The 12,842-nt window shown below is 43.1% G+C and overlaps 1 protein-coding gene across 7 annotated transcripts in view; it reads right to left on the reverse strand.

Annotated features, from left to right (window-relative positions):
* The window catches only part of ppargc1a (peroxisome proliferator-activated receptor gamma, coactivator 1 alpha), a 205,254-nt gene that overhangs the window by 110,498 nt on the left and 81,914 nt on the right, over nucleotides 1–12,842 (reverse strand). For all 7 annotated transcript variants that reach the window (XM_077500389.1, XM_077500381.1, XM_077500388.1 and 4 more), the window contains one exon: nucleotides 3,266–3,313. In XM_077500389.1, the coding sequence (XP_077356515.1) occupies nucleotides 3,266–3,313 (48 nt within the window). The remainder of the gene's footprint in view (nucleotides 1–3,265; nucleotides 3,314–12,842) is intronic.

Here is a 12,842-nt window from a genome sequence, read left to right on the forward strand (position 1 = left end):
TATTCATTTTGGGAGTGAATGGAGTTGTCAGACAGCTGGTTTGTAATCTATTAACTCGTTTACTCCCAAAGACGTATAAATACGTTCTATTTTAAATATGACCATGCTCCCAAAGATGTAATTATTACGTTTTGGCTTTGATGCAACCTCTGAACTGAAGAGAATGCTTGAAGCAATGGTAGTTATTGCAAAAACGGCCAGCAGATGGCAGCAGAGTATCAGATCAAAAAGCTCTTTTCCCCACTATTTTAAACAGATTTGTGAATAATGATGAAACTTAGCCATGTTCTAATGCTTATTGAAGCAAAATGGAAACAGCTAGAAATACACTTTTTTTTCCTGATGAAAGAAGAGACTTTAATCTTTCTTTTGATAGGTTCCATGTTTTTATGGCAATAGGACACAATATGCTATGGGCCTTGCAAAACCAGTCAAAATCCAGTAAAACAGCGAAAATGTCCTGGGAGTGAATGAGTTAATAAAGTTTGACTGACCAATCTGACTATCTGTTGACATTCCCTTTAGCGCAGCACCATCTAATGGATGCATAACGTAACCCCAGCCTCTACTGTAGCGCCTTAGATATGGAAAAAGTTTGAAAATATGTCATACATTGAAGGTGCGCCTTATAGTGCGGAAAATACGGTCCAGTCATCCCTCGCTATATCGTGTTTCAGTTTTTACAGTTTCAGCTTTGGACGGTTTCCACTGGCAATGACAATACTCACAGGCATATATTCTTTATCCTCTGCAACAAAGAGCTAGTAATTTTCCAGAAGGCGTGGAATGAAAAGCGCACGACTACTCAGAATGCAACGTGGCGCACGTCCTGGGGGCTGGCATCCATCCTAACAACGTCGGCCGCAGCAAGACGAGAAAGCGATTCAATTTGGATCCTGCTTCTCTCGCCGCACCTTTATGCGCGCTCAAATCTAATGTAAACATACCGGCCGCACGCCCCCCGTCAGCCACGGGGGGACGGCGGACGGCAGGCTGGCTCTCGCGCCGAGCCCGAAAACAAATGGTCGGCGCTTTTCATTTGGTCGCCGCGTGGGCGCGCGCCGAACGCCTTAATCGCTTGTCGTCGGCTAACGTGACAGAGCTTGGCCTCAAGTTATGACTCGGGCTTGACGACACACTCAGGAGGCTTGACAAGGCGCGTTAGAGAAGCGACAAATGTATCAAGGCGATGGCGGCGGCGGGCGCCGAGGACTCGCCTCAGCGCCGCCGCCGCCGCCATCGATAAGTGACAAATGAGTTGAAGTGGCAGCGTTAAAGGCATTTACAACATTGATCTGGGCCTGCACGCCTAATATTACTTTGAGCTGCTCCGGCATGTGTATAAATACAGCAAATCCCTGCTCACAGTTTGTGCCATATTTATCGTTTAATCCTGGGCTGTACAAACGTTTTCCTCAACAGTACTAATAATATATATATATATATATATATATATATATATATATATAAATAAAATGGCTGGCAACCAGTCCAGGGTGTCCCCCGCCTACTGCCCAGAGCCAGCTGAGATAGGCAAATGAATTGTTATTTACGGGTAATAGATTGCATCATTAACTCATTTGCTCCCAATAACGTGTAAATACGTTTTTTTTTTATGTTTTACGTGTCCCAAAGACGTATTTATACGTTTTTTGTGTGTTTTTTTTTTTTTATGTTAAAGCATACAGAAGGCTTTGATGCAGCCTCTCAATTGCAAAGAACGGTTGCAGAAATGGTAGTTATTACACAAACGGCCAGCAGGTGGCAGCAGAGCAAAGGAGATCATTAGGGGTGGTGCGATACGGGTAAACCACGATTCGATACTGTGACGATATTTGGCTCACGATATCGATAATATCACGATAACCGATTTTTTGATATATTGCCAAAACATTTTTAGCAATATATCACGATATGCGACTGAAAAAAAAAAAGCCAACAAATGCCCATAAAAAGGAAAATGTCTAATTATGCATTTATTGCATGCCAAAACTTTGTACAATGTACTTCTGCATAGTGCCTCACTGCCTCTTAGCCTTTTAACTGTAAACATTGTAAAGTGAGACAAATTAAAGTGTATAAACATTTATAACATAACACTGCACAACTGGACACAATATATTGATATCTACCGTCAGCGTATATATATATATATATATATATATATTGCATTTGACTGCTGAGTGCAGTTATGACTGTGGCTCTCCTTGCCCACATGCCAAACCAAGCAAGCGAACGGCTACTTAGGCAAAAGACCGATCTGGCTAACGAATGAAAATAAACACATTAGGAATGGACGGCGTCAAGCGACCTCTGTGCTGCCCTCACTCCATCTTGACACAATTAATCCCTCGTTAAGGGGGTAATTGTTTGCCGCTGCTCATATTTAGTGTTGATCGGAGTGGCGAAGGTGCCCGCTGTGTTTCAAACACACACACACACACACACACACACACACACACACACACACACACACACACACACACACACACACACACACACACACCCGTGTGATCTTGCGCGTGTGCGTAGGAGATAGCAGGGGCCCGCGGATCGATATGCAGAAGGGAGAGCGGCGGCTACGGGGGCGCTAATTGAAATGAATTCGGCGGTGGAGAGATGAACGATCGGACATGTAAAGCGAGGGGGGGGGGGCGAGCGGGAGCATTCGCCTTTCTCACTCGTCTAGGGAGTCATAAAAAAAAAAAAAAAAAAGAGAAATACGGCGAGCAATAGGAATTTTACAAGCGCCCCAATCAATCACGTCGGATGTGGCGACACGTGAAACAATGCTGGAACACCGTGAGACTCTTTTTACATCCTGGTAATTCAACTCAGTTCAAAGCTGGAATGCTAATCATCTTTCTTTTTTTTTTACCTTTTTTTTTTTATCACCTACTTGCCACCATTAGCATGTACATGCTCAAACACACTGTTTTGTTAAAGGGATATTTTATACTTTCATTATATTTCACGTACAATTCGTACCTTTAAAAACACATTTTGAAACTTGCTGTCGACTGAAAATGACACCGCAAGGGCTCAGGTAACCAATCACAGCTCAGTTTGTGAATGTCACATGACCAAATCTAGAAAACAGGTGCGCTGTGATTACACATTTTAAGTTTAATTTTATGTCTTTGGGACACTTAAAACATTTTAAAAAATAAATAAAAAAATTATTTAAAAAAAACGTATTTACACGTTATTGGGAGCAAATGAGTTAAACAATGACTCAAATTCCAACACAAAGAAGTTGACCTACCTGAGAAGGGAAGGCAAGGTGTTTTTCCAGGTCCACTTCCGCAAGTGCCTGACAAAAGAAGAAGCAGAAGCGTGAATTAAAAGTGATATTTTCCGACTGTTTGTGTCCTGATAAATGGTTGAATCGGTTCCTTGGCGCCATCAGCATTTATTTGACATTTGTTTTTAGTTTTAGCGTGCATTAATCCAACACTCCTCTAAGGCAAAAATAATCGATCAATCGCATTTCTCTGAGCTAAACGGCCGTGACCCTATTTGCGGTTTTTCAGCACGGGTGTGGTGATGACCGCTTCGTACCGTCATCACAAGCCGAACGGAGCAAATCAGTCGTGGGAAAATGAATGGGCGTGAAACTCCAATGAGGCGGATGATGGATGACGGCTGCCTGCCATTCATGACACTTTTTTACATTTGACTTTCTAATGAATGCGAGCCGCTAATGTGTTTGTTAATTCTGTCAATAGCAATTACGGCTCTTTTGGCCCAACTTTTGCCCGGTTATATGCTAATGGGATGTTTTGTATGTGTTGGCACCACAAATGGCAAACACGCACCCGCTAAATGGGCTCTGGCTCCCGAGCGGCGGTGGCGCGCGTCCGTAGGAGCGGCCGATGAATTCGAGGGCGGAGCTACGCCGCTGTGTGCTTAAGGAAATTGGCAAAATACTTTGGGAACGTTGAGGAACGATCGTGTTTATAGAGCAAGGGAGATGAAATGATGATGATCATACTTGGAAGTTAAACAGGATCATAAACGATGCAGGAACATTAGGATTTAATAAGAGGAACGAAGAGACGTGTGCAAGTGAAAAGCAACATGACTGAGTCATCGAGCTCGACTCAGTCGTTCTTAAACTTGATGGAGGACCAAAACTGCCAAAATTCAAAATAAATAAATACATGACTTAAAAGTGCAAATAAAAATGAATATAAAAAATATATAATTAGAAAATTATATCTCAAAAAATAAATATAAATGGAAATAAATCTGTTTTTTCACTTTTAGTCATTGATTGATTGATTTATTTATTGGTGTATTTATTTATTTAGTCATTTATTTATTTAGACATTTATTTAGTCATTTATTTATTTACTTATTTAGTAATTTCTTTATTTTGTAATTTATTTATTTAGTCATTTATTCATCTATTTATTTATTTACTCATTATTTATTTTGTCATTTATTTATTTAGCCATTTATTTATATATTTATTTATATATTTATTTTTATATTTATTTATTTATTTATTTGTCATTTTTTTAGTCATTTATTTATTTAGTCATTTATTTATTTAGTCATTTATTTATTTAGTAATTTTTTAGTCATTTATTTAGTCATTTATTTAGTCATTTATTTATTTATTTATTTTATTTATTTGTTCATTTATTTATTTATTTATTTAGTCATTTATGTATTTATTTATTTTGTCATTTATTTATGTATTTATTTTGAATTTTGGCAGTTTTGGTCCTCCATATTACTGCGCCTCTCCAGTTTCCGATGCACATTCACCGAACCTCTTCGGTCTTGAAAAATAAACTGATTATTTTCAAATTTAATAAGACACAGGTATAGGATCTACGGGTAAACAAAATACAGCAGTATACCAGCAAACAGCAGATGCCCTAGAGTTGAGCCCTGTGGAACACCACAATTTCCAGTATATAAGTTAATTTATTTGATAGCGATAGAAAATGTGTGTCGTGGTGAAGTGCAATGCAACAAAAAAATGTGTGTGATGTGTCTAGGAAGTCGTAGATAAACAGTGGAGTCCTTGAGTAAACTTTTCTAATGAGGTTGCAGACTTCAGAGCGCCATCAAGAAACTTTGCCAAGTCAGCGCTCCAAGCACAAGGACGGATTTAACTCGCCACCGTCCCCGTCCCGCTTTTCTTTTGTGCAATATTCTGTCTTTTGTGAGTTTGTTCGAGACCAAAAGATGCAAATAATGTTGGGAAACCGGAGGGACGCTTATTCAAACATGTTTTCCCTGAAACAAATTTCAAAAACCAAATCATTCGGGACTTTTCTACATGAGATCCATATTCATAATCATAGCTTTATTTATACTTGAAGAAAAAACAAAACAAAACGTGACGACGACGTGAAAACAGAAAGAAACACATTTTTGGGATCTGTTTTTAGCGTTAATGTGGAAAAAAAAAAAAAGTGAAAGCGAGAGAGAGAGAGAGAGAGAAGGAAGGCAGCCCAGTGTGGAAGATGAGTTGTTGGAGTTCAGGAAGCACGAGGGAAAAGCCAGCAGTACCTTGCAGACACACTACATTACTTTTTCATCAGCACATGCACTCCCGTAAGCCTGGGTCCACGGGGGGTGCGTATTGAATCACAAGCGTGGCCTGGGTTCCTTCCCTTTGCACTCTCGTATATTGCGTACCCAAGTAATGTGGCGGCGCATGGTAAACTCATATAATGCACACGCGCACACAAACAAACACACCCCAAAGCAGAACTATAGAAGTAAACATCGAAATAGAGTTCTGCATGTGTCACGGAGAAACAAACAAACAGCCCGAACTGAGCCTGAGAGGCGTCCTGGCTGGGCCGCTAAATATTACCAAAATGGAGGACACGACCACACACACGCACTATGAAACATTATAGGGCTGTCAAAATGAATTGATTAACCAAAAACCACTGCGATTGGCTGGCAACCAGTCCGGGGAGTAGCCCCGCCTACTAGGGGTGTGCTCAAAAAATCGATACGGCAATATATCGTTGCGGGCCTCATTACGATACACGTATCGATACGCAGGCGTCGGAATCGATATTGCAGTTAACGTTTGCCTTTGCAGCTTGCATTGTACCTAAAAAATAAAAAGCAGCAGCATCTTTGAAGTTAATTGCCTTCAATTAATGCAAAAATAGCTCACCAAGTGATTGGACACTGTGTCTTGCTAAGAAAAATGACCAGGCATGCCGCTAGGTGGTCAACCAGAAGAGCTACTCACCAAAATATTTTTGTCAGTCAGCATAACAAACATATCCTTTAGGTATACATATGACTATTATTATAAAATGCAAGAAAATTAATGTAATATATTGGGATACGTATCGCCTTGAAGATCAAGTGTTGGGATACGATACGTATCGCGATACGTATCGTATCGTGACCCCTGTACCGCGATACGTATCGTATCGTGAGGTTGACGGCAATACCCAGCACTACCGCCTACTGCCCCAAAGCCAGCTGAGATAGGCTCCAGCACTGCATGCTGATCTTAAAAAAAAAAAAAAAAAAAAGGAGGCCATTTAATGCAACGGCCATCTCGCGATGTAAATTCTCCCGGGAACAACCTCAGACGGCAGCTGTGTTTACGGGAAGTCATTTGTCACCCTTGTTTTGCAGCATTCCGGATGGCCAGCCTGCAAGTTCTCCATCCCAGGTAGGGAGATGTCCATTATTGCCCGTCGACTTGTGTCGGGGGCGAAGAATTGTTGGGGAGCGAGAAGTCAATCAAGAGAAGGAAGGATGTTCACTCTCGCTCTCTTTTTTTTTTTCTTTAGTAGGCCATAAAAGCTAACGGCCGCAGAACAGCGCTCACCTCCGAATCGCCCAATTGCCTTTTTTTGCCCCCCCCCCCCACATTCTGCTCCTCAGACAAATTGGCAGCCTGGATGGAGGTGAGGGTCATAAATAAGGAAAACGCTAGTCATGTCACATGCACATGCTTGCATGCACACGCGCTCGTGCTGTCTTGCACTCATGCACAGCTCTCGGCGAGTACCCCCCCCACCCCCCCTTTACCTAACTGTCTTTTGCTTGCACACACACTTCCTTAGGCGCACACTTATGTACTTCAGGTGCGAGGGAGGGAGGGAGGGAGGGGTGCAAAACTTCTAAAAATACAGTCGCTGCCACTGCAGAGGTTAAACAAGCCAAGAGCTGCAGGCAATCATTCAATTTAAAAAGCACCAGGAAACCTCGAGGGCCGCAGGCCGGAGCGGGACGCATAAAGAAATTTAACAGCTCAATGTTTTACGGCCCACGAAAATGACTTCTGAGTACAGGAGCAAGGCGGCGGCGGCGGCGGCGGCGGCGGCGGCGTGTGCTTGCTGGCCGGCCAGATGAAAACAAACACAATTGAGAGAGAAATGATCATCTGTTCTGAAGTGATGGCGCTTTGATGTTTTAACGGTGAAAATGATCTTTCACGAGCGATCCGCTATAAAGTGACAGATAACAGAACGTGATGCACGGCAGTCCAAAATGTCTTCATCTATGGCTTTTTTATTTTTATTTTTTATGCTCTCGATTGCAGCTTGTGGAGCCAGGTCATAAGAATTCTGTGCTCGTCGGTCAATTAGCAACCTTTTTCCTCCCATAAACGCTCATGAAAATGGACAAATTTGGCAATTGCCAATCACCCAAATATCTAGTACCTAGTTCAGTTGAATTGCTAACGGTGAACATGTCACATTGATGCTAGCTCCCATCACTCAACTCAACTTTATACTGTATTTATAGAGCACTTCAAAACAACCACTATTTTCTTAAGATGGGCAGCAAGAACATTGAAAACAGCAGAGGCCCCAGAATTGACCCCTGTGGAACACCATAAATTCCGTTATACATGTGCATTCACATTGCACATATTCATCCAACCACTTTCTTTTGCTTTCTCTACATAGTAGGAAGTGATTACAATAGGGATAGACCAAATTATCGGCCAGGCCGATTATCGGTGCCGATATTTGGCATTTGACAAATATCGGCATCGGCCATTTTTGGAATCTGAAGGCCGATAAAGCTGGTAATCTCACTGAGCAGTGAATATTTGTGAACATATAGCGAATTGGGGGTTTTCATCAGGAATTGTAATTTGTTGACAGTCAGTTTTGACTTGTCGTAAACACATTTGGAACATATTCAGACCTCCCTGAGACCGCATATTCACTTGGCACATACAGTGTGACAATATGACAAACTTTTCGAAGACTTTTGCACAAGTTACGTCTCAAATGACTGAAAGTAATCGGCGCCATTTTATCCAGGCAGAAACACATCAAGAAAGAAAAAAAATATAATAAAAGTACAAAAATCAGGGTGGGTGGGGGGTTGGCGAGACGAGACAGCTCGTGACAGACGCTAAAACCACACAGCCAGGTCGCCGCAAATCGTCGGGGACAGGCTGAAAAAGGCGGAGAGAGAAACGCGAAGGCAATGATCCATACAGGAGAAGACAGGTAGGACGAGCGAGAGACAGACAGGCGGCAAGTGGGGGCGGAGGAGGGTGGGGGCGGCAGACAGCTTAGTCGAGCCGAGGACGACACGGTGCGGCTAACCGGCGCGAGCGAGCGACAAGGAGGGTGTCACAAGCGATGAAAGCAAACGCACAAGACGGACTGTATTTTTAAAGCCAAGAGAAAGACAGAGAGAAGAAAGTGAGGGCGCGCCGAGGGTGACCATATTTAGACATTTTCAGAATCTAAATAAACACATAAAGTGCTTCGGAAGACATCAAACATCAAAAGTTTTATGATCGGATGAATGAATTGTGATTTACGGGTAATAAACGGTTTGTCTAGATTGCATCATTAACTCATTTGCTCCCACGAACGTGTAAATACGTTTTTTTTTTAATGTTTTAAGTGTCCCAAAGACGTATTTATACGTTGTTTTTTTGTTTTGTTTTTTTATGCTAGAGCATACAGAAGGCGTTGTTGAAGCCTCTCAATTGCAAAGAACGGTTGGAGAAATGGTAGTTATTACACAAACGACCAGCAGGTGGCAGCAGAGCAAAGGAGATCAACCAGGGCCATCTAGAAAAAAAAGCTAAATTACTTACAATTTTAAATCAATTTGTGAAAACTGATGAAACTTAGCTCTCTTCTAATGCTAATTGCTGCAAAACGGAAACAGATAGAAACATACTTTTTTTTTTCCTGATGGAAGAAGAGACTTTAATCTTTCTTTTGATAGGTTCCATGCTTTTATAGCAATAGAACACAATATTCTGTCGGCCTTGCAAAATCAGTCAAAATTCAGTAAAACAGCCGGGAGCGAACGGGATTGCGAAATGTGAAAATGGCAGCGAGTGAATCACGTTCTGGTAGTATGCTGCCCCCTGTTGTCTTGGAGGGTAAAACACAAGGTAACCCACACGGCTGAACACATTTCTAACTTTTTCTTGTGCTGTGTAATACTCCATAAGGACAAAAAAAAGAGAGGAAGTTAAAATTCCCATAAAGTATTTGATTGTCCAAAATGCGGATTTCCTGCTTATTTTGAAAGTTTTTCCTCATGACAGTGCACAGCTTCACCCAAACATTTTCATTCCCTTTTTGTCCCGCTTTACTCCCACGTTGCCGCTTTTCCCAATTGTCAGTCCTCTCGCCTGGCATCGTCCTCCACCCTGGCGGAAAGCCCGAGTACGGGCCCGTCTCCCTCCCTCCACCGGCGTGTGCCCACATTGTGCGGCGGGCAAAATGTGCTCCATTGTGTCCGTGCCCCTCGATGTGGAAGTGGCTCTGAATGCGGGCTCGTTAACCAATCAATAGAGCAGACGTGTCTAAAACCTCGTCCTTGAAATCCCTCTTTGCTTTTGTCCCATGCATGACAAATGAGTTTGAAGGAGAAGAAAACACCCATGCAACCCCCCCCCCCACTTCCCTGTAATCACGCTAAAAAGCAATTTAACAAACTTGATTAGGGCATTAACAAAACACACAAAAACTGCGCATCCGCCTCGATGGAGTTCAAGATTGCAATACATGAAAACGGATGGATGAATGTGGCGCACATGCCTGATTGGCAAGGCGGGAGACTTTTGGATTGTCCTGGAACATTGAAATGAGTCTCATCTGTTAAAACGTAGCCCAAATAGAGCTGTCCGGCGTCCGCACAGGGAAAAAAAACAATTCCTTTTAAACTTATAAAAAAAAAAAAGAGTTGTCGGCTAATTCATTTCTCTGTGTGGGTGTCAGAAGTGGCACAGGACCATTTCAATGTTAATTGCATTAGTGCAAAGTGCCTGTTTTTGAGGAAGTTCAACCCAACACCCGCTGACATCTTTGAGAAGTTGGACGGGAGCCACGCTTGGCAGGATTCCGCCGGCCGGGCTCAAACGTCCACACTTGAACCATTAAGTCGGACACATCAAGGGCACTTTGTCAAGTTGCTGCTCGGAGTCCTGTCAAATATGACTAATACACTAAGAGGAAAAACGTATCACCATTGTATTGCAGGGAACAAATAACGGACTTTTTGCAGCTTCTCTACTCAGAAGCCTTTGAATTGGTCAGCAGGACCCTTGATTCAATCGACAGAATTTTCTCGATGAGAAGAGCAGGCCATGGGGAGCCGTCTTGCTGGGATACACCTTAGATTCCTGGAAAAAGTGGAAAACGGTCTGCCTGTCCGTTGAGGATGTGGAGGACACGTACATTATTGGAATCCTGATAATTGGCATCCTGCTGATCGGAACTGGTAGGTTGTTGATCTATCGCAAAATTCAACTGACCAGAGGATCTTCATTGGAAGAGAACAAGCTGCTGGTCTTTTTGCTAATAGGGTATATGCCACGGAAGAGGCGGGACGTGATTTTGCACATCAATTTATTTCCGGTCCGGGTTGCGAACGCGCAACAAAGTCGGAAGCACGAGTATTTTTGACCACACGTCGCAAAACGAACCGGAAACAAACTGTTGTGCAAAAAAACAGTCCCGCCTCTTCCGTGGCAAATACCCCCATTGGCATCCTGCTGATCGGAACTGGTAGGTTGTTGATCTATTGCAAAATTCAACTGACCAGAGGATCTTCATTGGAAGAGAACAAGCTGCTGGTCTTTTGGATAATTGAAACCCCACCTAGTCACAGGCTAAAGACTCAAGGTCTGACAGAATTGACCTTGCCGTAAACCAATCAAGACGCAAGACGTCACGTCTGCGTCGGCATGTGCGTTTTGGTACGGACAAACAATCCAGCTCCCGGTGGTGCATTGCGTGGTTAGAGCCTGTTAAGTGAAATGTCATTGCGCTGTATCTGTGCATGGCCAATGACAATAAAGATATTCCATTCCACATTCCATCCCGGTGCCAAAATCCGAGTGATGCCAGGTGACTTCCGTCACCCGTGGAAATCCTTCAGACATTGTAAAGGAGCGACGCCCCCCCCCCCCCGCATGCTGATGCACTCGCCGGCTGACTGATTGCCATCGCCATCGGCGGGTGACAACTCCCTCACTGACGCCCCCCCCACTGTTCAATGTTTTTCACTTGTCATCCCCGATCGAGTAGCGCATGATGAAGGAGATTAGGGCGAATCGGGGAGCGCACCAGTGTTAAAAAATTCAGAATTAAAAGCGATGGCCGATGATTACTGCCTGGCGCCAAATCAATCCAATCAGCATTGGAAAGCGTCCAGGACGAACGGTGATCACTTACATGTGCCCAACCAATCAACTTGACTCCTGCGACGCCAGTGCTGTCAGATCCAGGCGGGAAACGTATGTATGTAATGTACGGCTGAGTTTGTACGAGGAGAGTTAATCTTGAACCATTTGAAAACAGCATCTGTGTTGAGTGCTGAGAAACTGACACCCAGCTACCAACAACATTCGACAAATCAGTATGGATCGAATGAGCTGGTCTCGAAGTGCTTTTGACAAAATTTGTTCTACGATGAGACCTGGACCTGCTCAGCGCTCATGTCCAAGTGGAACTCTCATATCCGGACATGCTGAAGATTCCTGGGCTAAATGGAGGCCATTTGTGTCTGACCACACTTGATGTTGAAGACGTGGAAGACCCGTACCCGCTCGCTGTGCTGGTGGTTACGCCGATGCCGCTGGGGATTGGATCCCTCTGGCTTTTTTCGTACGTTACGAAAAACGTCTGATCGCCAGAAGAATGCGGAGGAAATGGCCGCGGCCACTCTGAGCGCCATCACCGGCGCACAAGCCGGCCGAACGAAGGTCATGACCAGAATGAGGAGAGACATGGCCACAAAGTTGCTTGACTCGGAGAGAAAAGCTCGACAGGAAACTGCGATGAACCGGAACCGTGATGAAGACGGATCTGACTGAAGGTGTCAGGGCTCAGTTGTCTGAAACTACTACATGGTACCCAATCAACAAGTGATCAACAAGCGATTGGAACGAATCAACTGTTTGGAACACAAACTACATGCGAATAAATCATTGGTGAAGATGATGTGATTGAACTTTTAACAATATATTTGCCTGAACTAAAAGACTCCGAACGCAATCAGCTGGATAACAAATACTACTGAAATGTTGAACTGAGTGAACATTTATTATCCCTGCTGACTTTTAACTATTAGTTTGTTTGATTTTTTTGCGTCCGAGTATAGTATGGGGGCGGGAATTCATAAGCTTCATGTTTCTTCCTGCCAGCCCTTTTTTCTTTTTGGTTATTATATGTTGTAATTGTATGATGAAATGTTTGATTGTCACAATGCTGTCCGAAAGGAAAAATTAACAAATAAATCAAATCAAATGTACATTTTTAAGGGATCGCAGGTATGAGATTTTATAACATAAAAGCATCAAGAACCCATTCCCAGAAAGACAAAGTGAACCGTTTTTGGTCTACAAAACC

The sequence above is a fragment of the Festucalex cinctus genome, chromosome 16 (assembly GCF_051991245.1).
Source record: "Festucalex cinctus isolate MCC-2025b chromosome 16, RoL_Fcin_1.0, whole genome shotgun sequence".
NCBI lineage: Eukaryota > Metazoa > Chordata > Actinopteri > Syngnathiformes > Syngnathidae > Festucalex > Festucalex cinctus.